Source organism: Actinia tenebrosa, unplaced genomic scaffold, assembly GCF_029948245.1.
Source record: "Actinia tenebrosa isolate PJP-AT-01 unplaced genomic scaffold, QUT_ActTen_1.0 PGA_scaffold17__23_contigs__length_9995812, whole genome shotgun sequence".
NCBI lineage: Eukaryota > Metazoa > Cnidaria > Anthozoa > Actiniaria > Actiniidae > Actinia > Actinia tenebrosa.
Window position 1 is genome coordinate 8,932,515 of NW_028292577.1, and position 27,994 is coordinate 8,960,508.

Below are 27,994 nucleotides of genomic sequence, written 5' to 3' on the forward strand. Positions count from 1 at the left end.
CGAAACAAGTTCACTTTTTGGTTGCCTGCCTTTTTACTATAAACGACGATGATTATTTTTGATAAATGAGCAAGATGTAGAGATCAATTTGAAATTCTCTACTTGAGTGAGAAAGTACTTCCATTACAAAATTGGAGATCAATAAATAGAAAACAAAACAACAACAAAAATATAAAATGCAAACACAGGAAGTGAAAACATCTACGAGGCATTTTATGACATTGCGCATATCTCACGACCTAGAACCGCTGACAAGAACCACACATTCACTTCCGGTTCCGGATGGGTTTATTCTCACACATGATAATCCATCGTTTTAGGAAATAGAAAAAGGCTTGGGGGGTATTTAAATAGGTATAATGCATCAATGCTCATGTGTATTTAAAAAAACCTGTATTCCATCAAAAACAAATATAATTCTGCCATTATCATCATCATCGTCATCGTCTGGGGGCAGTGTGCTAGAAGATACCTTTGGGATTCCTGTTGGTATTCTCACGTGCGCGTACAACAGAACCGGGAAACGCTTTGTTTTCGATACGAAATTTAAGGTAGAATTTTTATGTTTCGGAATTCTTGCTTTTTCTATCGAGTATCATGGCTAAGAATAAGCTTCTCACGCTCGTACTTGTCCATAATTCCAAACAAATTCTACTTGGGATGAAGAAACGTGGTTTTGGTGTGGGTCGGTGGAATGGATTTGGCGGGAAAGTTGAACCAAATGAAACTATCGTAGAAGCTGCTAAAAGGTAAACATGAAGTTGGTCTTCTCCATTTTCTTTTCTTTGAATGAAAGTTGTAAAAGATCAAAAATAGAATCGTGGAGTATGAATAAAATATAGAGTACATTAAACCGACTTGGTCAAGAAGTAGCTTTTACCTAAGGAGACTGCAGCAAGTTTTACGACAAATTGTTTATTGAAATGTATTTTCTAGATCTTCATCTCACCACTAGCTCCCATACATTCCCTCATAAGCGACCCCTTATAGAGGCTTTGTACCATCACGTGATGGCAGCCATGACAGGGGGCAGGAATAATTGATTCTGGTCTAATCTGATTTACATGAGAAAGAATTCAGTTTCCTAGGGGAAAAGACTCTGCTGCCTCCTGTCATGGCTGCCACCACGTGATGGTGCAAAGCCTTTATGGGCTGCTTGTGAGCTATTACCTAGGTATGTTCAGTCTTCAACATCCTCCATATACCATCCCTTATTCTAGCTGGTCACAGAGGTTTTCTTTCTTTCTTTCTTCTTTTTGGGGGGGGGGGGGGGGGAGGGCTTTCAAGGGGGGAGCTGTGCTGCCACTCTATGATCACCCTTCGTTTTCCTAGCAAAAATTCAATTTTTAAGAAGTGTCTGGGTGCAAGAATTCAATTAGGATTTATTGAAGAAAAAACAAAACAAAAACCTTTGTTATCCACCCCTACTACCCTCAGGGCCAAAATTGGGATGTTTTGTACTTTTGTGCAAAAATATTGATACATCTATCTTAGGTAATTATAAATTTTAAATAGACCTCTTGTATCACTTTTCTGGAGGCAACTCAAATTAGAGAACAAAACAATAGGATTTTACTCTCATGAGAATTAAGATCCATTGTTTTGTCCTCCAAATTGAGCTGCTCTGGAAATTAAAGCAAGGTTTTTTTTATAGCTATGTTGTTTTTAGTGTGAACTGCAATCAGTTTTCTATTCCTAACCATGCATGTACATGCCTCATGGCCAGTTCTTCCTTTATTGGTAACATTGCCGATCTAAATTATACCATTTCAGAGAGCTGTTAGAAGAATATGCTGCTTTTAGTTTGAACTGCAATCAGTTTTCTGATCCTAACCATGCATGTACATGCCTCATGCCTTTATTAGTAACATTGCCGATCTATATTATGCCATTTCAGAGAGCTCTTAGAAGAATGTTGCATAAAAGCTAAAAGCCTTATTGAAGCAGGAATGCTTAAGTTCGAATTTGTTGGTGATCCAGTAATACTTGAGGTTCATGTGTTTAGAGTAGAGCAGTTTGAAGGAGAACCAACAGAAACTGAAGGTATGTTACTCTTGGTTCCCATAGGGATACAAAATTGACTTCTCTGGAATTATGCACTAGCAGGCCCATTGCTAGGGGTAGTTCAATGGTTCAAATGAACCCCCTCTTCCCCTATACAAAAAAAAAAAATGCAATAAGATCCAATAACACAAAATGTTTATCAAGAAATGGCATAGCTAAGATTGGTAGAAAAACGAACCTCTCTTTTCGAGGTCCTAGCAACGGGCCCGACTCGTCAATTATTGAAACCACTGCACCCCAGCGGCGGCATTATTACATCAAGACTGGGATTTAACAAGCATTTAACAATGTGAACACATAAGGGATGTAGGGAATTCTTTCTTGTGTAGATAAGATTAGATTCATTTGCCACTATTTTCCTAAAATCTTTTCTGGTAATTCCAGAAATGAGACCTCAATGGTTCAACCATGATGAAGTGCCATACAAGGATATGTGGCCCGACGACATCTTGTGGCTTCCTTCTCTCCTTCAGAACAAGAGATTTGATGGTTACTTTAAGTTTGAAGGGCACTCAAACATTTTAGAGCAGAGATTAGAAATCATTGAAGATAAATAATAATCGGCATTTATATAGATATCATAAACCGTTTAGTTGTTTTTAATGATAAACTTTTAAAGGACAGCATAAAATATACCCCAAACGCAATGATGGCTGCCACTGTTTCAAACTCATATTTTAATTAAGCATTACTTTAAGGTAATGGATTAGAATGATATTAACAAAATTTGAAAGTTTGATCTAAAAATGTTAAATTCTATAAAATAATGATAATTTAAAATGTAAAAAACATCAGAATTAGGTTAGTTAGTCCTCAGTTGACTGAACAAATAAGAAATCTCCATCATTTTGATTCCAAATAACTTTACAAGGATGATTTACAGATAGCTACAAAAAAAACTTTCAAAAAAACACATTTCTACTCCACTCCTTTTGAGTGGTGCTTATATTTAAAGATTAGCTTTTAAGTTTTCATGTATAATATAGTAAAATAGGGATATTAAATTAACATTTTGTCTAGGAATGACGCTTTTGAGATTTACTCTGACTAGAAAAAAATAACATTGGCATTTTTCAATCAAATTTAAACTTCATAGCTGAATGAATTTGAAGATTCTAAGTTGTCGTTAAAAATGTTTCACTTGGTGACTGTCTTGGACTTCTGCTTTGTGTTTGCTGTGCAACTGCCACATGGTAACCTCTGACACAGCCTTCCAGATTGTCAAGCTTCCCACAGGATTGACACTAAAAAGATATGTTTTAAAAGTAAGTTTCAAATACTTTCAAGGATAAAAGCTTGATGAATATACATCTTTAGCATCAGGTGATCTCGCGCACTCACTTCTGGTTACTATTAACTAATATTCAGAAGCATTTTGTTGCATCGCCAAAAGTTCCATGATGAATTTGAAATGGAGTCGTATTTTGAGTTAACTTTTTAAAATACGACCTGAAACATAACTTTAAATTGAAAAATTCTATGTTACATGCACCATGAAAGCTTCCTCTTGCCCTATCAGAAATTAAAATTAATTAAAACAAAGCATAAATGCAATAAAAGTAAGCAATATTGGTGTTGTCACCAGCTGCCATTTTGATTACTGTGAGATATTATGAAATAGGTGACTGGGTATTAAGGACTGTTCGATTTGACAAATAATCTTTGCGCTCATCGAGGCGAGATCACCTGGTTAGGCATAAAGATATAGAAATATAGATAAGTTATAGTGCTTGGGAATGAGGCGAAAGCCCTTGGAATTAAATTCAGAAAAATTAATTTCCGACCTCGCTGGGAATCGAACCCACGACCTTCGGAATTGTACTACCGATGCTCTACCAGCTGAGCTAGAGGTCAGACTGAGAGCAGGCTGGGGTGAAATAGATGTTAGGTCGCAGTAATTATGATGCAAAGTGAGAATATGTGGACGTGTAGCACTTATGAAATACATGAAGATATAGCAATATAGATAAGTTATAGTGCTTGGTAACGAGGTTATTCCGGGCGAAAGCCCTTGGTTAGGCATAATGTTTTCCCATTTCAGACCACGTGTCATTCCCTACAGCTGTATCATTTCTTTGTTAAACATTCATGCAAGACAAAATGATATGAATACAATTCAAATAACCTAATTCTCAAGAGAATGGCGTGATCTGAAATGGGAAAACATTACGTCCAAGGTAATTAGTCTAATTTACTTACCATCTTATGTTATAACCATGAGAAGTCAAGTCAACCAGGAAATGAAGGTCATAAAAAAAGAAAAATGCACATTTTTTAGAATCACCAGCATTTATTTCAGTGGACTTCTTCAACAATGTGGTGGCCATCTTGAGTCACAAGGGGTTATGTGTCATTCTAACTTTTGTCACAATAATGGAATCAATTGACATTTATGGTTCGTAACAAGACAATTTGACAAGAGATCAATTAAAATAAATGGATGGTTCTACAACTGAGCCAATAGTCCCCTTCACAGTTCCCTGCACCATCTTGAAAGGTAGCCATGCCTTTGCATCGACGCAAGATGAATGGTGAGCTTGCACTGATAGAGACCTTTTTTAACACCTTGTACAATTATTCACGGGTCTCTATCATTGCAAGCTCACCGTTCCTCTCGCTTCGATGCAAAGGCATGGCTACCTTTCAAGATGGTGCAGGGAACTGTGAAGGGGACTATTTCTCAAAGATCGTAGGGTTGTCATTCAGCATCTTTGATTTGTTTTGCCCTGTGGGTGACCCTTGATGCCTTGCTATTTGAGATGCCTGCAGAACCTGGACAACTGGTCATATACAATAATGCCCACTTAAATTGTGAATGATTACAACATTGAATACTTAAGTAGTTACTCACCCCCTGTATATATTAGGCAGTACAGCAAAGCATAAGAAAATAAAGAAAAGAGAGAAGACACATGTTAACAAAATGCTCACATTTATATAAGGCGAAACAAAAAAGTAAGTGTTTTTCCTGTTGCATGAGAAAAATAATTGGGGTCGGTAGGTCAGATTTTTTTCTTTTTTTTTTACTGATACAACAGTGGAAATGAGCTTACTGAGAACCCTGTGGTACATTTGGGAATGAAAAAAATATTAGGATCGGCAAAATTTGGCAAGAAAATTAGGGTTGGTCCCGCAACAGGAAACACACTTATTTGTTTGGCCTAATAAGTACAAGAGAATAGAAAACATTTTTTGTGTGGCTTATGCTTCAACACTAGTGAGAACCAAGCTTTATCACAAAGCTTGTCTGATAATCATAAAATAACAATTTGAACCCTAGGTTCCAGAAGCTCTGACACTGACACTCAACATACAAACTTGTTTATTTTTCATAACTCACCCCCTAGTGGTGTTCAAGGTAAACCAGAGATTTGCAAAAGAAAAAAGAAACAAAAATACATTTGTTAGTTGGCTGTATGCTAGATATCAGATTGATATTTAAAGTAGAAGTTGTGACTGAGTCAAATATCGGAAATATGAAAGAATATACTCAATATACTTACAAACTATCGATGTTAAGTTGTGGAACATGAAAGAAAGCAAAAACGCAAGATTAGTTTAATGATCTGCCGTTTAAAGTATGATTATCTATAGTAAACAATCTACCCATGCATATTGTTTTAGGACAACAATGTAACAACAAATGGCCAATATTTTAAATCATTTAACCAATTTCATAAAACATCATTTATTGCAGAATCATATAGACCCCTCGCACTAATTCTTAATCTGGGGGTCAAAACAAAAGAATTCCCTTCTTGAGGATTGAAATATTTTTTGATGTTAATATGTTCAAGTGTTTTGACAGGTAGAGATTTAGTGCGAGGAGTCTATTGAATAATTTATAGAATGGTAATTGAACAGCCGACAATATCATTGATTTACACTACCAAAAATATTTTTATCTTGGTAATTTACTTACCACATCTATGATCTTATCGGCACAGGCATGAAAGAAAAAAAAAAAGAAAATGTCACTTTGCTTGTTTGAGTATGATGTAGCTAATGGATATGAATTAGATATTGGTTTCATGATATTAGCTAGTTTTGGAGATCAAAACACTGAGACTTACCGGCTTTATTAATAATAGCATATCCAATAATGACATGAAAAAAAAATACAGATTAGAGATAATTATTATTTTATCAATAGTGGTAACAATTCACAAAGAATATTTTGATTTAAATGATTTTTATCCAAATTCCCTTTCAGTCCAGTCATGTGGGATTGAGCTGGTTGACGAAACCATTTTTTGAATTAACTAGACATATTAAATGAATTGTCTAGTCTGCACACACAACAAGAATAGCCAGACACCATAGCAATATATGATACAGGGCTTTAAATACTATGTAGTGAATTGCAGGAGAAGTTTCAATTCTGGCAAAGATATCGTCCGATGACCAGCCGTTATTCTAAGCCCTGGGATATGATAATAATATCTAATACCTACCCCTTCATGCCACTGGCATGCTAAATCATGATTGTTGTCCTCCAAGAATAGTTTCTTACAATTCATGCACAATGACACACAGTCAGGATATGATCGTGTGCTCCTTGGAGTAACTGACCCACCCTTGCCTGACCTGTACCCATCTGGAGAGCCATGTCCATCAGCCATCTCCACAGCACTGGCACATCTACTTGGACTGGGACTGCGAGACAACATTCTATTTGGATTGTTACGATATATTGCAGTCCACAATTTAGTCTTTTCCATGTCTCTTTCATTTAGAGTTCTCCTAAAACTATCTTCATCCACTTGACGCTTGTGTTCTTTAACCTGTGCATCCATTACTCGTCTGCTTTGGACGATCATGTGAAGGCTTTTGCGTAGGGCACATCTTCTAACAATTTGATGTGTCCTTAGATTAACAAATCGGGTTTGAAAACCACAATTTTCACACATTACTATCCTATAATCACACTCCTTGTGATGCCCAGATAGATTTTTCCTTCGTATTTTCTTAGAACATCCACTGTTTGAACATAGTGCGAAAGCAAGAGGGCATTCTTCATCCAAGTGTCTCTCCAATTCCCCCAACGACATTTCCATTTCGCATCCCTTAATACAGTTAACTTTTAGCCTTTCGTATCTTCTTCTCCACGACGAATCAAGCTTGTTGTTTCCTTCTCCCATCGAACCACCACAAGCAGGACATTTCAGCCGTCTTTTTGCTCGTTTGTTGAAGCATTTTTCACACATCACATGGAAACAATCGGTTACTAAGGGATAGTAAACCACTTTCCGACAACAAGGACACAGAAATTCTGCTGGAACATTGTCATCAAAGTTCTCCAAGTCGATTCCCATCATCAAAATTCTCTCCTGTTTCGATTGCCTTTAACCTAAAGGCAGAACTTTTTGAGATGACGACCGTAAGACGAAATTTTTGGAATACTTTTTCAAGAGATGAAAAACAATATGTCAATATCCACAAGGCGTTGCGCGCGAGAGTGGAGTGGCCTGGATCTACTAGTTTTAATCCTCCTCGGACTTCAGAATTCAAATTTTTCCTTAATTTTCCCAATGTGGCTTCGAGGTTGCAAGAATTTTCTCAAGTTTTCTGTCTGTCGTTTTGTTTTTTGCAAGGGAAATCATCTAACTGCAGATTCTTTTTTCCAAGGAAAAGGTAAGGAGCAAAAAGAAAACGTTCTGTTTCATGTTTTTTTTGGAAAGATACCACCTGAATGTGAGACAGCCAAATTGCATTTTCAATTAATTGCATGTAACCCGTATGCATATAAAGAAATACTATTATTATTAATAGTGCTAGTGCTAGTGCTAGTGCTAGTGCTAGTGCTAGTGCTAGTGCTATTGTCATTTTCATTGTCATTGTCAATGCGATTGCCATTACTATAAATTTAACAAATTGACTTCAGTTTTGTATGTGTCGGTCCTCTTATTGACAATTAAATATATTCACTGCTGCTATTGCTTTTACTATAACCATTACTGATACTAACTGAGCTTAGAGTTTGTTTTGGTTCATTGTGCACAATTGATAGATATAAATACTTATTACATTAATAATGTCTTATTATTTTATTCAGGACCAATAACCAAGCATTTCACAAGACAACTGACAATTTCGTCTGCATTCAAAAGCCACTCTCAACAAATCGTGATATCACAAGACGACATGAGAGTGAGACTCCTTCCCGCCCTGTCAGATAATTACATGTATCTCTTGATTGATGAGAACACCAAAGAAGCAGCTATTGTAGATCCAGTAGAGCCTAAAAAGGTACTTTATCCTGAGGTTTATTACCTTGGTCAGGAGTGTTTTTCAACTGCATGGGTTGTCTGTGTTGGGGGTTTGAGGTGATGAAAACACTAATGTCACACCTACTAAGTACGTAGAGCTGTCGAGATTGGCCAAAATAAACAATAGTTTTCATTATGCCAACTCGTTCTATTGTTTTGTTTATATTGTTTATCTTTCTATTGTATCCAACCAATTGGGATAGATCTTCTTAGCACAGACGTGACCTTGCCCCATGAAAGGCATAGAGCAGTTTTCGTATGACTGTGAAAAGCGCACAGCACGCACACGGTCGTACCACAACAAGGGATACGTCAGACCAATCACATTGCTCGAGAATTTACTCTCCATCCAATCAAATACCCGGAACACAGCAAAGACACAGTCACACCAAGGTCACATTACTGACAGGCCAATCACATTGCGTGAGAAAAAAATCAGCCAATTAATATTCTAGAAAACATGACGGTTACGGCACTGAACTTTTCACAGTCATACGAAAACTGCTCTATATACAGTGTATACCAGTAAGTCTGAAAAACCTATGCACTTGTGAAAACAAACATGGCTGCTTGAAAACTTCACATCTAACATGAAAATTGTTCAAGGTTTTCAGAGTAAAAAGTGCCACTCTGACTCTATATTTTCCAGCCCTGACTAGACGACCAATTAAATAAATGACTTATTTTTTTTATTTATCCACATACAGGTGGTGTCTGCTGTAAATGAGGAAGAGGTTACATTGACGACAGTTTTGACGACACACCACCACTGGTACAATGATAATAATATATTAATTTATAGTATGCAAATATCAATGTAAAATATTTTTTTTAGAATGCACATATGTGTATAGAATTTATTATAATTTGAACCTGGCTGTCATGAAGGCCCTGAAGGTGAAATCTCTTTCCCAGTTTCAGGTAGCCCTCTTCCCATTTTTCCAGCCCAAATGAGTTGAACATATGAATCCCAGCTCTCATTTTATTCCGTCAGGACTTCCATATCGAAACCAGTTTATCTTTTTTTCCCTCAGTTCGTAAACTTGGCTTTTTTTTAACAATTCATGGTTCATTATGTTGTTTTCTATCTATCAAGTTGACTTTCTTAATAGATAAATTCACAATACACAGGATATGTTTATTATGGAAGTTGGACTGCCTACTGCCAGTCTTCATTAGTCTTCCTTATTTTATGAGCAGGCATAGCTCAGTTCTTGGATGGTGTGCATGGTCTTCAGAGCTAGAGGTCCACGGTTCAATCCTCACGATCTCCATGTCTTCTTCAACTTTTCTTATTGTTTATGTAGCTCTAGTTAAGTACCTGTAATTAAAAAGCACTGATAATCGAAGGGGTTGAAGGATGAACATTTATATACTTTATACATGAGCCCCTGGCTTGGGAGAATTGGGCAAGCACTCTCTGCTTATCAAAGTAAAAAATTCATCATGTTTCATGATATTTTTAGAGAATGCGCAGTATACACTGGATCAAAATATGATGGCCAATTTGAATAACCATTGTTCTTGACTACTAGCCTCTCATACATGTGAAAATGCTTTTACTGTGTATACTTTGCATGAACATGAGAATAGTCAGTCGAGAACAATAGTTATGTTATTCAAATTTGTCGCCATATTTTGATGGGTGTTAACAACTATTATCTTGGTTATGATCATAGTTTAATCTCTGTTCAAGGGATCACGCAGGTGGCAATGAAGAGCTAGTTTCATTGGTCAGTGGGCTAACAGTCTGTGGAGGTGATGATAGGATTGGTGCTTTGAACAAGAAAGTATCACATGGAGATGAGTTTAAGGTGTGTATCCTACCAGTACTCTAATCCTATTAATAACAAATCTAGAAATCAATCTGACCCTAGTAAAGGTATTTTATGATGTATGTAGGTTGAAAAAGTTACCTTAAAGGTGAGGACTCACCATTTTTTTATGCAATGTCCCAAAAAGTTCGAGATCACACCATGTGACCACCTTTGCAATGGTGCAACAAATCTCACCTGTGCGCACAGTGCAATCTTGTTTTTGCAACATCACATTGCATACAATGCTGCATGAAAAAGATGCATTGTGTGTCTGTGCTTTAAGTGATTTTGGATGGTTCACACTCATTGTAGTGTTTGTTACTATTGAGCCCTTATTGTAACATGTTTCGAAATCGATCAAATTTTATTTCCATTGACCATGAGCCGAGACATATTTAGAGACTATGCCAAGTACATATCAGAACCAGTACCACTTACCATCAATCCTGTTCGTACTCTTAGCTAACTTACTTAGGGGAATGTCAGCAGTGGTTGCACGTTATAAAAAATATCAATTTCAATATGTCAAGTTGGTTTTGCAATAGGTACATCTCATTAGCCATGTCTATTGAGACGTACCTAGACCTAGGTATTTGTAACAAGTTTTTATTTGCTCATCGATATCTTGTGTATACACCTGTTTCAATAAACATTGTCATCACCAAAGGCAATAGCTGATAGGTACGGTGGCCGAGAGCGGACATAAAAAAATTCAAAGTCAAAAATGTCAAAAGTTCAAAAGTCAAAGTGATTTAGGGCCATATTACAAAGTGGGTTTGTCTTTTTGATCAATTTCCTCTTGTTATTTTGTCACAAGACATTTTGACATTTCATCTCAAGCGACTTTGTCGTCCAGCATTTTGTCATTTAATGTTCTTTGACTTATTTGAATGACCTATCTACGGTGGCTGAGAGCGGACATTAAAAAATTCAGCCGCAACACTAATGTATGTTCTTGGCAAGAATGAGAAGCAAAAACACAAGTCATTCCAGCTATTCTTGGATCTTGGAATAACCTATCTCTTCTCGCCTATTGTCTATTTACTATTGCCTATTGGGCAATTACAACATTTTTTTTTTGAAATAGGTGTAAATAAAGTCATTCTCGTGTATGAGAATATAATTTTATGAAATATATATAAAATTTATTGTTATATTGTTATCCATTCTCCAGGTTGGTACTTTACATGTCAAGTGTTTGTTTACGCCATGTCATACAAGTGGTCATATCTGCTACCTAGTGAGTGGTGTTGAAGATAAACCTAGTGCAGTATTCACAGGTATAGAGTCAGTAAGAGAATAATATATACTAATATATATAGTAATGATGAAAAGGTAAATTATACACTAATATATATAGACCAGTTGCCATTTTATAATGTGCTGTGCTCCTTAACCTTGCCACAGGCGGCTTGATATGGAGTGACAAATGATGTTAATTCAATCCCCATTCATGGGTAGCCTTTCTCACAAAGTCAATCCACATAGTAGCAGCCAGAGTTGGTAATGCCGAATGGCTTTCTGTGGTCACTATATAATCATACAGGCCATGTGTGATAGGAGCCTTTCTCACAAAGAAAATTCATACAGTAGCATCCTGAGCTGGTGATGCCGAATGGCTTTCTGTGGCCACTATATAATCATACAGACCATGGATGAACTATTAGGAATAATAAAAACATTCACTAATTAGAGTCAAATTATTTACAGGACATATGACCAAGCTAAAACTAAGTTGACCAGTCATTATGGCCAGTAACTTGACTGACCATTATTTAAGCCAGGTATGGCACATTAAGACTGTGCCATTCCAATCAGCAATAGGCAATAGGCAATAGGAAAATTTGCAAGGGATTCTGGAAATGGTAGTAAATGATGCTATAATGCAAGTTACCTATTGATTTACAAATGATATAACCAAGCTAAAACTAATTTGGCCAGTCGTCATGGCCAGCAACTGACTGGCCATTATTTGACCCTTTAAGCCAGTCGAAGGAGGGGTCATCTGGACTAAATACAAGCTACACATTTGAATGATGAGTCTGTTGCATGTATACTCCGATGAAAAGAATGAGGGCATGAACAATAACTAGAATGTTTACCCGCTAATGTTTCTGCCTTTTCCTTCAGGGGACACTTTGTTTAGTGGTGGGTGTGGCAGATTTTTTGAAGGCACACCACCTGAGATGTACAAAGCACTGATTGAAGTCTTGGGTACTCTTCCTTGTGAAACAGTATGTTATATTTTATCAATCAATTTGTCCTTCAGCAACATCATACAAACGTATTAAGGCCTTTCCAGGAAACCCTTTCCAGCTGAACTGAAATAGTGATGTAGAAAGGACGCCACTGCAAAACTGAGATGACATGGAGCTTGCAAAAATTGACTAGCAAAAAGTCAAAAACATGCCCGCTTATCTATTGCAATAAAAATAGAAAATTCAATTATTTCCTCGCCGTTACCAAAAGCAACCAGGTTTTTTTCTTCATTTGGTGGCCCAAAATCAATAATTTTAACAAAAAAAAGTGCAAATATTTTCGATTGTGATTGACTAACATTTTTTCTCAGATCAGCTGGTTACTGTTTTGAAGAATTAAGATTGTCTGTGCTTTCGCAGTCTATGGCATTGTCAGAGAATCGTACACTATTACTGTCTGAAGATGTTGTAGACAGCAAAAGGTCAGACAACTTAAATCTTTACAGCAGTAAAGGTCTCATTTGAAAAACCTTTATTGAATATGTTATATTATGCGTTTTAAGAATAGTTGTTTCAAATAAAATAATGTTGTGGAATCTGTTTGCATTAATCATAAATTAATCCTAATCCCGCCCATGTAGCTTTAGCTCTGTGTGCATCCCAACTTAAGTGGAATTTAGATAGTTACGCCTGCAGCACTGCATGAAATCCACACAAGCTAAATCTGATCTTTTTGTTTCAGCTCGTTTATTGTGGTCATGAGTACACCGAACAGAATTTAAAATTTGCACAAGCGGTTGAGCCAGACAACCCTGACGTAAAGGAGAGACTGGAATGGGCCCAAGTAAGTGGTATTTTATTCGTGTGCAATGAGGACAGGACCAAGGGCATAGGAAGGTAGTTTGTAGTGTGGGAGAAGTGGGGGGTAAAATGATGGCAATTACGTTAAGGAGGAGTAAAACCGACCGTCTTGCCAACATCCTACCGACAATCTACCGATACCCTACCCTGCGATACCCTACCGATACCTTACCGATGCCCTACCGATACCCTACCCTGCGATACCCTACCGATACCCTACCCTGCGATACCCTACCGATACCTTACCGATGCCCTACCAATACCCTACCCTGCGATGCCCTACCGATGCCCTACCGATGCCCTACCGATGCCCTACCGATGCCCTACCGATGCCCTACCGATAGACCCCTTGCAGCACTTTGGATTATGCAGCTCAATCTGGGGGACAAAACAATAGTTTCCAATTCTGCTAAAGCATTCGAACATGATGAAAAAATTAACGAAAGGTCAAAAAAATATCTTAGAAAGACGGGGAATTATAGATCTTCATTTTTTTGGCGGGCAATTGTAAAAGACACATATGGAAGCTGTTCATCGCTTAAAGGGTGATCTTCCTCACGATTGCAAAACTAAGTTATTCCTTATCTGTAAAAATGGTGAATTAATGCTAAGTACAACCATGGCATAAAATTACGCACATAGCTTAGCAGAAATAATACTCCTATTTACTGACGATTCGCAACTTGAACTGTTCGTCGGGGTGAAAAAGCTATCTTATTCAGGCGAGGAACAAAAGAAAGTTCTATATGTTATCGTTCAAAGGTGTTCCCTGTTAGAGAGAAGCGGTTAGGCATTCCTTATTAAAACAATCTCTTTTTAGATTGTCTGAAATTTGTAGTGATAAGCCTTTATTTTTACGACTGATTGACTCCACTAAGAACATCGACGTGTCCAGTTATTCCTAACGCCAGGATAGGTTGACGATCAATCAAACTTTATTCCTTTATCATCAAAATGCAGCTGCTAGGGAAAATGTGGAAGAAAGAACGGATAGATGAAAAAATGGCAACGAATTTGAACAATGATAACACACACACATAAGTAAAAAGAAAAGAAAATAAAAACAAGTTAGAAAAAGCGAGGGTTTTGACTAAGATCTTCTTCAACGCGCAGCAGCCACAATACGCCAAAAATATTTATCCTGGAGTCGGTTGCGCGCAGGCTGGATAAATCAGCAAATATTCGAAATTCTCGGACACGGCACTCGTTCATACAGCTATTTCAAAAACGTTTAGTGAGGGTCTTGCATGTTGGCATGTTGCATGTTGCGATTTTTGTCTGTGGTGGCCGCGTAGCAATGCAAATGGCGGTAAAGCTTAGTAAGCAGCATGCAACGAAACCTTCACCAACCTTTTTTGAAATAGCTGTATATACGTGCGTGCCGTGAGACTCTCGCGGTCGTACTAAAATCTCTCCAATCTAGCCCAACGCGAATAATTTTCAATTCTCTACTGAATTCCATTCCTGTCAATAAACTACCCATCATTTGTTACAGTTATGATGAAAAGGTAAATTATACACCGTGAAAAGATGAAAAAACTTACTGACGTTTCGGACGCTAGTCCTTCGTCGGAGTAAAAGGGAACATCATTTGTTATGCAAGTTTCACAGGGTCTCAACAAGAGGGGTCCGGATCCCGAAACAGGCTCTATTTTTTTTCCCCGAAATCCTGCTACCCGCGACATTTTGCCCACATTAGTCAACATATTCAGAGGCGTTTGAATATTTATTTTATTTATTGAAGAAATAGGAAACGCGCGCGCGTGCTGTGTGCAGTCATAAAGCACGCGGGGGTTGGCAGAGTGCTTCTGGACACTTCTCGAGTGTTCTGCCAACCCCCGCGTGCTTTATGACTGCACACAGCACAGCAAGCAAGTTTTTTCTCTCTTTTATAAAACACAAATTACAATACCTTTTTTAAAGATAGGAATGACGCAACGAAAAGTGCGCGCGTGTGCAATGTGTTCTCGTAAAGCACGGGATGTAAATATCCCGAATCACGTAAGATTTATTCTAGTTCCCCGGATCCCATGCTATATTTTATCCGTTTCCCAACTCCCTCGAATACCCTTCCAGACCCTGTTAAAAGTGTCAATGTTACTTGCCTTGCAGCGGTATCCTCATACCAAGCAGATTACACATTGAAAAGTGTAGAGGCAGACTATCTCTTGCAGAGGAAACTAAAAGAATTCATCGCGAACATTCTTGCTATAATTGTCCAACTTTTTTTGTCGTCTACAGTATGCGAGGCGGGAGAATAAACCAACCGTTCCATCAACGATCGGACAGGAATTTAAATTCAACCCTTTTATGCGTGTTAGGTAGGTAAAGGTTAATCATTGCTTTGAGAGATTGAGTTTTAGAAACATAGGTCATCATTAGAACTGTTATTTTTTATTTTTTTGTCAGAGAAAAATATTTCCCGCATTTTTGAAAGTGCCGCACGCTTATTTTTTTGTATGCGCATTTCGTGAGATGTTCATTATCGTGTTCGAGTATTGTTCGTGAACATTGTGCACAACTGTAACATCGTGTTTCCGGTGATCAGCTGGAATCATCAGGTGGATTGGAGAACGGATTCAAGGACAGATCTAAGGAAGGGGTGCATTTGGTGTACAACCCCCTATACCCCTCACCTCTAGATAAGGTGTTATCTACTTCGTTATTTGTGCTTTAAAATGGTCCTGCATTCGTCCCTGGGAGGGATGGGTGGATGGGTGGATGACCATGTATGCATTATATGATCTCATCTCTATTGACAAAATAAATGGAATTATTTAGAGCACCGAGACCAACCTTGATGAGGCTCTCAGTCTTCATCTAAACTTGAGTGCAACTTTAACTTTGATATAGTCATCATCATTAGTCTTTAGATATACTTAAGACGTGTCATCACTTGAATACTAATGAAGAGGACTTTATCAGGTATAAATGTACATGTACGTGATGAGTATGGTCGATCCAGTCAGACCCATGGTTTATGAATTATTCATGAGTATTAATGTTTAAATTGCTTCGGCAGGGAAGAGAGTCTCAAGAAATACACAGGAAAAAGTGATCCAATTGATGTCATGGGAGCACTGAGAAAAGAAAAAGATAACTTCAAAGCTTGATACAAGTCCACTAGCAAGAAAAAACAGTGTACACAGTGCCAGGATAGTAGTAAGTTTAAGGTTAGTGAGTTAATTTTTAAACCAACAGTAGTTAAAGAATTCTTCAGTACCAGTCTTTATCTTGAGGTAGGAAGACATAAATACATGTAAATGTGCACACTAGGTTAAATTTGATCCTTATAATCACCCTGAAAGAACATTGGCATTTGCTAAACTTCTTAAGGAACCATTCGGTTTTATCGAGGAGGAGTTACGGTGGGATTCACTTAGTAATCTGAACAAAAAATTCTCACCGCCTATTCATCGATGCATAAAAATTGCCCCTCCCTTGTTTTTGATTCTGTTCAAAAGGGCTGTGCAAGATTATTTTGTGTGGTCCTTCACTCTTTACCCTGATTTTTTAATAAACCCCCTCAAATCCCTTGGGACCCCAGTTCACTAGTAAATGATGAAAACTCCTGATATTGGAAATCCATTTTTAAGAGTACAATATATAGTCCCTTTCGCAGTCCCCTGCACCATCTTGAAAGGTACCCATGCCTTTGCATCCAAGCGAGACAAATGGCAAGCTTGCAATGATAGAGACATGAATAATTTTCCAAGGTGTTATACAAAGGTTTCTATCATTCCAAGCTCACCGTTCATCTCGCTTTGATGCAAAAGCACAGCTGCCTTTTAAGATGGTGCAGAGAACTCTGAAAAGTACTATTGTTGAAAAAAAACATAAAAGATTCTCAGTTCATTATAACTTTTTTTACTTAAAATACTCCTTTAAGACACCTGGAATCCTTTCTTAGAAACTTGATTAAACCAGGAGGTAATTAAACCTGATTATACCTGTTTAACCTGATTAAACCTTGGAGATACCTTGAGATATAAGGGTTATGGTAATCATACTCTAGTATGATTGAATTAAAACTTCAAACGACACAAAAACAAACTTAATTTGGTTTGTTATGTCAGTTTATTTACTTTTATAAAATTAAGTGCTTATAAAAAAATAGAATTAAAATTAAATACTGTTTCATTCCTTTGTTTAGAAGTCCGTGGTTTATTTATTTTACTTCAGCTATTGTTGGCTTAGGCTTCATAGAGTTTCAGCTGCAGTCGTGTATATGATAATGTATATAAGTTTTATTTTTAAAAATCAATACAATCTTTAAACATGTCATTAAAATATTGACAGCTTAATTAAATCTTAAACTGTTATGTGTTTAACAATTTTTTTATCTTTTAGATTAATAATTTTGCCTAGTTTGTTCTAGTTAGGGGGATATGTTCTAGACTTACAGGTACTGTAGAGAGGAAGGGGGTCGGCTAGCACTAGCTAGAATCCACACTATTTCTTGTACTGTCATAAACGGAACAAACAACATCACTTTCTTCCCATTTGACCTAGAGATGATGTTTTATTAAGGAATAATAAAAAAAGTAAAGCTAAAGAATAGTACTCCAATAGGCCTAGACCTTTTCCGAGGTTCCATAAACCTGATGCACTGTGGTCTACCTTGGGTACAAATAACACAGTTTATGGAAAGATGAACAAAATATGTTTGTACTTAAGCTAGACCATAATGAGGGTGTAGATGGGAATTAATGTTAAGTGTTATGCAGACCCCCCTATGGATACCCAAAATTAAATGCTATCGGCTATCTCTGAAAAGTTCTATGTTTGTACTATTTTTAATTATAAGGCAGCAGTCTAATTTCATACTCCCAAAACCCAACCAACAACTGTAACCTACTTATCGGAACGCCCTAACCCACTAACTCCTTATTTATTATCACTTCCTGGGATGTCTGTATGTTGCTTTTGGCTGTCAGTTATGGTGGCAGTACATGTAGAGTATGCTTCCAGGCTCTAACTCAAGAATAACCTTGTAGTATTTAATATTTTTATGTTTTTATACAAGTCAGCTCACTAATGGTTACTCACAGCAAGGTACCATCCACATCAAAAGCTTTATTTTTGACTCTCATAAAATCTAATGCATTTTTAGTTCATGTTATAGAAAACAAAGTAAAAATAAAGTTTCTGAAATATAAACATGACTTTCTAGGCAATTCCACTCTACAGTCTTCTGGCTAAATAAGTAAAATAGTCAAATAATCAATTAACATAGCTTATTTATTAGGTTGTAGTTTAATTAGTTGATTTGATAAATAATATTGTAGTGCAAAATGAAGCTTTGTCAACAAAAATTATTCATTTTCAAAATTTATGACAATGAAGAAAATAGAAGAGCAAACTTTGTGGTAATCTTGAGTAGTTTTTATCGAGCTGTGTGTTATTATTATTTTCCAAGCATGAATTTAACCAGGGCATTAATATTCCATCTTTTTATAGGTTATAGTGTTCTGCATTAGCTTCCCAAAAATTATATGTCGGATTATTAGAATAGCTTTCTCAATTAGCAACTTATTATTATTATTTCGTTGGTGACAAAACACAGGAAAATGAATCTATAGGTGATTTGGTTTTATTTGTGATTACAATCAAATTATTATTGCTTCTTTCTCATTATGTAACTAGCCGTGTTTAATTTTTAGTTCATAATACAGTCTATAAGAATCAAAAATAAATATTTTAATTTGATTTAGTTTTTTTCAATAATAATTGGAGCAAACTGAGGTGAAGATTAGGTATACCTTGACAATAACTTACCCAACCTGCTTTATTGCATATAATATATACATAACCTGTTAACTTTATATTTTAATGTTTTCAAATAATATGTTAAAGATTTATGTGTTTTACACATACTACCCCAATATTTTAAAGACGAAATATTATTAGCTCGTTGATGTAATATTTTGATGGGTTTTAAGTTCTGCATTAGTGAATTCTCACTGTAAATATTTTTTCAAATTTTACTTTGAATCATTAGTATTATTCAAAATGTTTACCCCTTTATTATAACATTATCAAGTCTAGTTATAGTTTGCGAATATAAAAATGAAAAGTCATTCACAACACTTTTCCTTGCAAATCTTTGTACATATAAATCTTCTGTAAAATAGACCCAAAAATTAAAGACCGTATTTAGGGAAGTATAATAGCGCAGCGCAACCTTGATGTCATAAAAACAAAGACAAAGGCGAAATTCAGACAAACAAACTTACAAGTTTACTTTCAGCAGATAATTTTCATAGCCGATTGCAGATGATCTTAGTTTACGAGTTATTATTGTAACTTTAAGTAAATATTAATAAAATCGGTTTGTATAATCCTCGTAGCGGTTAAACAGAATGCATATTTGTCCGAATCTTTAAGCTACTTTTAGAATCAGTGCGCTGCGCTATTAAATACTTTCAAGAAAGTTTTGGATTAAAACACAAGATTATACAAATTAGTTTATAGTTCAAAACTCAAACCACATCATCAGTCCCTGTTCATCTACATACATTTATTTTGCCCACTCAAAACTCAAGTGGTTTTTCTGACATAAAAAATATAAGAAAAGATAATATACTTTATCTATACAATACCACATTTGACAAATGCTTTAAAGCTCACACAAACTAAGATGACAGTTTTAGTTCTACATTACATTTTACTTCCTATAATAAAATGTCTCCAACTAGTGAGAATTAATATTTCTAAGAGTCAACAAAAATTTGAGATTCAATGGATTACCTCAGGGGGCATCTTTGGGTCCCCCATTCTTTCCAATACATCAACATATATAGCAGTTTTTTCCACTCTTATGACATTATCTTTAAAGTATAAGGTGTTCTTGACACACTACAACTAATTTGCTCATAGTTGCATGCAATGTTTGAGGATCTACACAAGAAATGATTTGATCTGGGCCTTGTTGTACAAAGCCTGGATAGCACTATCTGGCAGATAAATCCTTATCCAGTGGATAAGTTAATGCTGTTATCCAATAAATTCATTCACTGGATAAGATTTATCCATCCGATAGTGCTATCCAGGCTTAGTACAACCGGGCCCAGAATGACAGCTTCGACATACAGAAAGAAATGTTATACACAATGTTGACAGGTGTCAAAAGCCAGATAAAACAAAATTTACAGGGCCATACTCAACATTTGACCTCAATGTTTGTGAAAATATACATATAAATTGACTGATAACATTCTAGAACATTGCAATGTAAATGTCTACCATATCTAAAAAATCAAGACTTGAGTAATTGAATTATTTATGACGTTAATAAAATTTGCACAAACTATTTTGGCATGAAATTTTCTAAATAATAGGTTTGATTGGCAGCTTGTTTACATTTTTTCTTAATCAAAAGGCCCCAAAATAAAGGGTATCTTTCATCCATCTTAATAATCATAGATAATAACAATAAAGTTCACTGTCCTAGTGTAGAACCTAACTGAATGCAGGATGATAACTCCTAAAAAGTCTGATCAAACTCCCAGTGCAGTCCCACATACCAATGAACTTTGAATTAGATACAGTCCATGTACCAAAAAAAATCTTCACTCCAGTCACTGGTTCTGCATTCAAACTAAGACTTGAACTGATTATGGCATTTGAGTCTTTTCAATCTTGATGCTGATTTGGTCAAATTCTTGACAAGGTTTCAGCAACGTGTAACCAAATGCAGCGAGTTTGGTGATGTTAGGAAGCAGCAGCACCACAAGGCACAGCAATTTGAAGGGCATTTTCTTCTGACACCAAACATTCATTTGTACACTATTCCAAATTGATGAAGTTTATTTAAGTCCTGTGGGACACATTTGTATCCCAGTAATTTTACCAGTACAGTACAAGTATGTACTAATGTTAGTACTATGTCCATTGTTTGATGCACTTTCTTTGAAAATAGATGATATTTTTTTTCTAATAGCATTTCTCTTTGGGTAACAATTATTGCAACATTAATGCCTTCAGATTCTCTTGTAGGATTGTATCTTTTACAGCGTGGAACACAAACTTGATATTTTCCGTGTCTACAGCGGTGGTGAAGTGGTGGAATAGTGCTTTAGATCTCTCTCTTCTCTTGCTGTCAAACATTTGTAATATAAAGTTCTGCACATCCTCCAGCTTATGAGGGTTACCTTGGAATGCAGGGAAAAAGTCCTTGATGTTGGTATGTTTGACCTTTTCTGTCAAAAGATCTGTTTTATTAAGGAACAGGATGATGGACACATTGGCAAAGAATTTGTTGTTGACAATTGTCTCAAATATATTACAGGACTCCACTAGACGATTCGTTGTCCTATCTTCCATTAACACTTGGTCATAGGCACTGGATGAGACTAGGAAGACGATAGATGTGACTTCATCAAAGCACTGAAACCATTTGGCTCTTTGAGATCTCTGGCCCCCAACATCAACCATTTTGAATGGGATTCCCTTGATAATGAACTCATGTTCAACTATCCCCTTAGTTGCTTTTCTTGAATGGAGCATGTCCTGTTTTGTAGGGATGTAGTCCTGAGGAAAAATCAAAAGTAAACAATTTGATCAAAATCTCTTTCCAACTTCTTAATTATTATTTGACACACCTGAAGATATTATCATCATTGACCAATGACAAGAAGGAAAGCATCACATTTGTCTTCATAAATACACTTATTTACAGCTGTCAATCAGCCACTAGGGTGCAAAATTGCTATACATCTCATTAGAAAGATAAGTCTTATGAAAGACTTCTCGATGAAGGCGATAAAACTTTCTGAAGAAGAGACAATGAAAAAAGAGAAGTTCTTGATCGTAATCTACCTTGGCTACACCACAGATTGCAACCTGTCAGTGCCATATTGCTTGGAAGAATAATGGACTGCTATGGTAAAGTAACTAATAAGATTATTCACATATTTAGTTCCAGATGGCTACTACTTTAGATACTATGTGAGGACTGACTGGCTGGCCACTGTTTCAATAATGAATGAATGAATGAAGACAGACTTGTGTAAAAATACTCAGTGTGTGATTTTGTGTCTGTACTGCAATATAGACACTCTCAGAGCTATAGAGCTCACAGGAAGCAAAAGGACACTTGTCTATACCTCATGTTTTTATACATGATTTTGCTTCTTTCTTGCTCTACAGTTACCTGTCCCCTTATATTGCTACCTGCACAACTTTAATACTACTTTTAAAAAGGTGAACATAATGAGCTTGTACTACCATTTCAAAACTGTCTTGTGAATACTGAAGTTGCAATTCCAGTTGTGTAGAAGTTTGGTGGTCAGTTTGGTTCTTCTATATAAATGTCCCAGCAGTTAAATAAGTGATATATAGAGGAATAAAACTGATGCCGATACTTGGAAAACCATGTTATGCCAACATTCACCATAGCAATGACTATTCTATAGAACTCAGAACCTTTTTGGAAAACGTTGTATACACGTTATATTCAAGCAGACATCCCCTATCAATGTTAATGTCACAGCTGTAGCAGATTCTCGTTGCAATGGAAACAAAGAGATTTTTTTGTCTAATGGTTGAGAAATTTTAATGAGAGATGCCTTTCATCAATGTTTGCAAACACAAACACCTGTCAGTACTTAAAATGCTAGCCACTCAGGGTGTCACAGGGGCTAGAGGCGATGTGTGATTTGGGCTAAAATAAATGCATTTAATGCAATAAGTGAAAACAGCAAATATTAAGGGTAATTCCTAAATTCCAGGGTTACCGTGATGCATGAATTTTCTGTTGAAATGTGTGATCCATGAATGATTGATTCAATTTCGTGAAAAATAAAAATTCAGTAAAAAATTATGATTTATCACTGTGCCTCAAAATTATATGTATTGAGTGAATTTTAGAAATTTTGATCTGTGAAACATGATGCAAATCCCTTTGCCACCCTGGTCATTAAATTCAAAATTGTGGAAAATAAATGTTGTGGTTGATTCATCGTAAGTTTTAACTATTAGCTGTTCATCTTTTTCCAACCAATCAGCTTTGCTTTCAAAGGTTGTCATACGGCATAAAATTCATTAGGTATATGCTACAACAATGACTGAAGCAACTTAAAATAAAGTGAAGAATTACATAAATGTCACTCTTTTTTTGTCCAATGCACAGCCAAATTCATTTGGATCGTGTCAAGTTGTTATAACACTGTTTAAAAATTGGCACGTCTTTCACTTAAGTGTAATTAAAATTTTTGAATGTCAAGATGAGTAATTAAGGAATAGTCATCTAGACAAACAATCAGCGTAACTTTGGTCTAATTGAACTGAAAAACTCTTTTACCAAAACACAATCATTACAAGCTTTCTGATAATCAATTAGCCACTTTGGATTAAAAATCTGACAAATGTTTTTCTATCATATATATTTAACTAGCTCTTTATTTTCCATTTTTAATAATTGTCATTCCAGGAAGGGGATTCGAGCACTGGTAGTGTAGACTAGCTGCTAATGCAGCAGTTCTTGATAAAGTTCTTTGTAAGAAGAATTCTTGTGGTTCAATTGTTTTCTGTGGGCTTGCTGTTTTTTTTTCTCTAAATTGCAAAAATCAACTCGTAAATTCTAATTTGATTTTTTGAAAGACTCTGTCGATTGGGCAAAACAAAAACTGTTATGTTCTTCATCCATTCTCTCTGTAGCAAGGTAAAACTAGGCTAACAATTCCAAATTATTGTAAAAAATATATAAATTGTAAAACTAATGTTTATTTTCACTTAAACATGAGTGCAAATTTTCCCAAGACCAAGGGAGTGCTGCACATATATGTGTTACATTTGAAAACACAAAAAAGATGCATTTGACTATCTAACCCAACACATTGCCAAAAACGACGACAACATTTTGTTCATTTTGTTAGCACTGAGGACTCTATACCAACAAGTAATTATGTATACTGATTAAAATAAGAAAACTATGAATTTTAACCTCTGCTTATGGCAATAAATTCTAGCTATCACAAACAAGATGTAACATAAACTGAATAATCATGAATATCAAACAGAGAATTTATAATATAATCTTTTGACTTTTACTATTACTACATTTTTACTGCTATTTTCAGAATAATAGAGTGGTTTTCAAAAACCTGTGAAATACACTTTAACTTATTACACTTAAATACACTTTATTGTCCGCATTTTTTTTTTGATTTTCGTTCGTGTTTTTGGTGTATTACAATTTATTACACCTTAGTTATTACACTTTGTTTCACTGGTTTTTGAAAACCACTCTATATACATTATATATCCTTAGCCTTGCTGATTGTTTTCAAATCTACCCATACTGTGGTTATTAAATTTTCAAAAAGCTAAAAGGAATAGCAAAAATCAAGGATAAATATCTTGCTTGTTGAGCTGAATATTGATAATTTCACATAACCTCCCCCTCCTGAAGAAATAATCTCAAAAACTGGTAGGATGATCGATGAAATCTAGGTAGCTGTAATTGTATATTAAAATCTGAAGGACTGTAGACTGCCAAGCTTGGGTCAAATAGGGTTTTCATATTTATCTTGATATTTCAGAACATCTCCACATTGTCTTCAATACCCTTCCTATCGGAGATCCATAAGATCCATATAGCAGTCTTATCTCGCAAGCCAGTCACAGGGAAGAAAATAGATAACCAAGTTGACAATAATATGCCAATGAAAAGCTCATTCAAGTTAATAACATGCATAAGTATAAAAAATATCTGATTTAAGTATTATGAGCTTAATTTCTGTCGGTATGAATCATACAGGATTGCTGTGCAAACTTAATTCATTTCGAATTTTAGACCAAGAATAAAACTAAGAAAGATCATTCAACCATGAGCTAAAACACCATTCTAACCTTTTTCTCGTTACTAGGAATTTTAATCAAGCCAAGTACACAAGAATATTAATATTTATTTGTGATTTTTAGAAGAATTTCCTTGCCAAATTCCAAAGCATTCCAGAGCTGTGTATTTTGTAGCAGAAGGGCGTTGTTACTGATCGTATATTGAAAAAACAGATTTATTACAAGACGGTAGCTATGGTATCACTATTGGGTCACAAGGGGGTCTAGACGCAAAAATTAAATCTATTTAGAAAAAAATGCAATTATAAATTTCTTACTCGCACTACAACACAGCATCATTTATTATTAGGTTGAAAATTTAATAAAACAAATAGCGTACTTTGATATATTACACAAATATTTCTTTTAAGTTTATTCGGATCGTATTAAAGAGTTTGACTATACGTTGGAATGTAGAAATTAAGATCGCTTCTAAAAGCTTAGAAAGCTCGCAACAATGAATAGTAATGGTTTTTAAATCGTCTGTAATCGAGTATATGGTGTTGGAGACGAAGGATGGGCACAAAACTGGGCGTTAAACGAGAAGACAACCCTTCTACAACCGAAAAACCACACATAAGATCTTGAATTCTTTTTAGCAGATCCTTGAAATAGGACTCACAGTTGCAATTTAAAAGGCGATGTAAAAAAACATTGCAAAGCTGGTTTGCAGTAGCTAGAGTCTTTCTTAATTACAGCCAAGAGTCAAGTTAAGGTTGGATTCGACCGACGGCAAGGATAGCTCTTCACATCGTGTTGAATCGGTTTGTTTATAAATGATCTCTTCTTGTGCTCTCTTATATTGATACAGGACTAACAATTTATAGCAACATTTTTCACAGCCTGGCACCAGTCATCATGAATTGACTGCAACCATTAAAGTCTATCTTGTGTTGGAAATCAAGTCAACATCTCCGTGAGTGCTCTAGGAACAATCCTCGGCTCAGGGGATCAAATTATCACAATTAAACCTCGAACTAGACGAAAAAGATACAGTTTTGTTCTGTTAGACACCAAATAGTATGATCAAAGAATGCACATTGACCTTCGTTCACTGCCGGCACGAGCAATAAGCACACTACAAGAGCTGGTCTCAAGATCGGCACGTTACAGCAACTCAACATAACTGAGACCATAATTTCATTTAAAATATCGAACGATCTGTTTAAATAAGACGAAATTCTCAGTCTCTTCAATTTCGAGACCACTGACAGCGATCGAAGCGAAAGAAATTCATTTACTCGAAGGAGATAGACTTCACAAGTACAGTGTGTTTACTATCAGCCACTCAAAGAACAATGACCCAAACATCACTCTTATTTTCTCTCATTATGGACACAAATATAATTAATTTTCAACGTAAGAGAAAGATTACTTACCGGCCTACATATCCGCTCAAGATTATCGAGAAAATATCTGGTTGAATCGCCCTGCAAGAGAAGAAGGAATTCCTGTTATTCGATGAAATTTTTTTTGCTACTCGAGTCAAACTAAGGCAGACTAGTTTCAAAACAAACACTAAATTACACATTCATCAACTTCAATCTTCTCAAAAATTCAACTAATAGGTTGGGTATCGACATAAAAGCCTTTTAATAAAGAAAGAAATCACAGTATTAACTGCGATGAAGCATCAAGACGAGCGAAAAATGTCTCGCAGACACGAGGAAAGTTGGTTGGCCATTTTCAGGGGCAAAAAAAAGGTCAACCCAAGCCGTTCCCCGATTCAGTTGGCCATTTTATAGTTCGATGTCCAACCATATGCGCTAGCCACATCGAGATATGAGAAATCAAACAGTAAGATTTAATAGAGAGTCAGAACAAGTTCTACGCATAGCGATAGAGAACATAATACTGAGGGCGATCGTCGACCTTGTCTCGCCCAAAACCAACTTGGTAATCAAGAGCAGCTCTTTCGCTTTTCTGCTCCAAGGTATAACGACAACCATAGGATCGAAGTTTGGGGGCAATAGTATACCTAAGAGCTACTTAGACAAGAGTGTAGGGTAATACTTCTATCTAGCTTGCGTACAGCAATACAACAGCAAAAGAAACTTCTCCTACCAGTTGGAATTCACGTCTGCGTTCAAATGCATCCCGAATCCCTGAATCTGACCATAAATTGGTCACACTCTGTGCATATTCTAAGAACAGTTCTGTATCAATTCGTGGAGGAGCTTGAAATGTTAAAATTTTTTCGGCCTCTGCTTCATTTATTGGAGCATCCCAATCTATCCTTAGCTTTCTTCGAGCGTCAGCCAAAACCTTCATTCCCTTCAGAATGTTGCTATAGACTATGGGTTTGAATTCGTTGAGATCCTCTGCACTAAAATCCTTGCCATAAATGATTCGCATTTGCTTGAGAAATGTACTTTTGCCGCTTTCCCCAGCGCCGAGCAGTAGGATTTTAACTTGACGGCGAAGCTGTGCCTTCTCTTGAGCTAGCTGTTTGTCTATTTTCTTCGATCGAGTCTTCTGATCGGCCTCTTCTGGAGTCAAACAACAGCCTTCGAACACCATGGTGGAAGACACGACAGAACTTCAACTCGGTCGCTTCTTCCACACCCACTGACTGCACAGATCAAGCGACGACCTTGGGAGAATCGAGATTCTGATCAGCGGCACGACCTCGCAATGGAATATGAACTATTTCTAAGACCGGAACATGTAGTTCATGTTTTCCTTGTCGCAGTAATAAAGCCGATAGAGAGCGCTAAAGCAAAGACAAACACAGCACATATTTCATGGCTCGTAACAGAATAATTAAATAAAATGTTGACAGATTTGGAGTGGATTTTACGGCAATAAAAAAAACTCAAGATTCGCTTTGAGTAAAACTCGAATTAGCCTTTTTGGGGGATTATGTCAAACTTTTTTTGAAAGCATGGTAGGGATTTTTCGGCTCAAACGTAATCATTATTAACTGTAATGATAACAAACGCAA

At 36.2% G+C, this 27,994-nt stretch overlaps 4 protein-coding genes and 1 long non-coding RNA gene across 5 annotated transcripts; 2 read left to right on the forward strand and 3 right to left on the reverse strand.

Annotated features, from left to right (window-relative positions):
- Nucleotides 1-173: 173 nt before the first annotated feature.
- LOC116298429 (oxidized purine nucleoside triphosphate hydrolase) lies at nt 174-4,772 on the forward strand. Its single transcript, XM_031706909.2, has 3 exons — nt 174-749; nt 1,898-2,043; nt 2,449-4,772. Exons 1-3 carry the CDS (start codon nt 598-600, stop codon nt 2,619-2,621), a joined length of 471 nt encoding a protein of 156 aa, XP_031562769.1. The 5' UTR covers nt 174-597; the 3' UTR covers nt 2,622-4,772.
- Nucleotides 2,724-4,391, reverse strand: LOC148910429 (uncharacterized). The gene is made up of 2 exons (XR_016120063.1): nt 4,264-4,391; nt 2,724-3,308 (listed from the first exon to the last, which is right to left on the reverse strand). It is a non-coding gene; the product is annotated as an uncharacterized LOC148910429 (long non-coding RNA).
- A 1,371-nt stretch (nt 4,773-6,143) lies between the features above and the next one.
- Nucleotides 6,144-7,468, reverse strand: LOC116298428 (uncharacterized). Its single transcript, XM_031706908.2, has one exon. It carries the CDS (start codon nt 7,380-7,382, stop codon nt 6,414-6,416), a length of 969 nt encoding a protein of 322 aa, XP_031562768.2. The 5' UTR covers nt 7,383-7,468; the 3' UTR covers nt 6,144-6,413.
- A 75-nt stretch (nt 7,469-7,543) lies between these two features.
- Nucleotides 7,544-18,369, forward strand: LOC116298427 (hydroxyacylglutathione hydrolase, mitochondrial). The gene is made up of 9 exons (XM_031706907.1): nt 7,544-7,698; nt 8,120-8,313; nt 9,041-9,105; nt 10,030-10,147; nt 11,325-11,430; nt 12,281-12,384; nt 13,091-13,192; nt 15,451-15,530; nt 16,232-18,369. Exons 1-9 carry the CDS (start codon nt 7,596-7,598, stop codon nt 16,320-16,322), a joined length of 963 nt encoding a protein of 320 aa, XP_031562767.1. The 5' UTR covers nt 7,544-7,595; the 3' UTR covers nt 16,323-18,369.
- Nucleotides 18,370-19,704: 1,335 nt separating this feature from the next.
- Nucleotides 19,705-27,656, reverse strand: LOC116298423 (guanine nucleotide-binding protein subunit alpha-12). Its single transcript, XM_031706901.2, has 3 exons — nt 27,115-27,656; nt 26,430-26,480; nt 19,705-21,741 (listed from the first exon to the last, which is right to left on the reverse strand). The coding sequence occupies exons 1-3, from the start codon at nt 27,568-27,570 to the stop codon at nt 21,172-21,174; spliced, it is 1,077 nt and encodes a 358-aa protein (XP_031562761.1). The 5' UTR covers nt 27,571-27,656; the 3' UTR covers nt 19,705-21,171.
- Between the last annotated feature and the right edge of the window lie 338 nt (nt 27,657-27,994).

Coding starts and splice junctions, on each gene's coding strand:
- LOC116298429 (XM_031706909.2), top strand. CDS start 598: ATGGCTAAGAATAAGCTTCTCACGCTCGTACTTGTCCATAATTCCAAA. Junction 750..1,897: donor ATCGTAGAAGCTGCTAAAAG/GTAAACATGAAG, acceptor ATGCCATTTCAG/AGAGCTCTTAGAAGAATGTT. Junction 2,044..2,448: donor AGAACCAACAGAAACTGAAG/GTATGTTACTCT, acceptor TGGTAATTCCAG/AAATGAGACCTCAATGGTTC.
- LOC116298428 (XM_031706908.2), bottom strand. CDS start 7,382: ATGATGGGAATCGACTTGGAGAACTTTGATGACAATGTTCCAGCAGAA.
- LOC116298427 (XM_031706907.1), top strand. CDS start 7,596: ATGTGGCTTCGAGGTTGCAAGAATTTTCTCAAGTTTTCTGTCTGTCGT. Junction 10,148..11,324: donor CACATGGAGATGAGTTTAAG/GTGTGTATCCTA, acceptor TCCATTCTCCAG/GTTGGTACTTTACATGTCAA. Junction 15,531..16,231: donor AACCCTTTTATGCGTGTTAG/GTAGGTAAAGGT, acceptor TTGCTTCGGCAG/GGAAGAGAGTCTCAAGAAAT.
- LOC116298423 (XM_031706901.2), bottom strand. CDS start 27,570: ATGGTGTTCGAAGGCTGTTGTTTGACTCCAGAAGAGGCCGATCAGAAG. Junction 26,481..27,114: donor GCAGACGTGAATTCCAACTG/GTAGGAGAAGTT, acceptor CTTCTCTTGCAG/GGCGATTCAACCAGATATTT. Junction 21,742..26,429: donor TTGAGCGGATATGTAGGCCG/GTAAGTAATCTT, acceptor ATTTTTCCTCAG/GACTACATCCCTACAAAACA.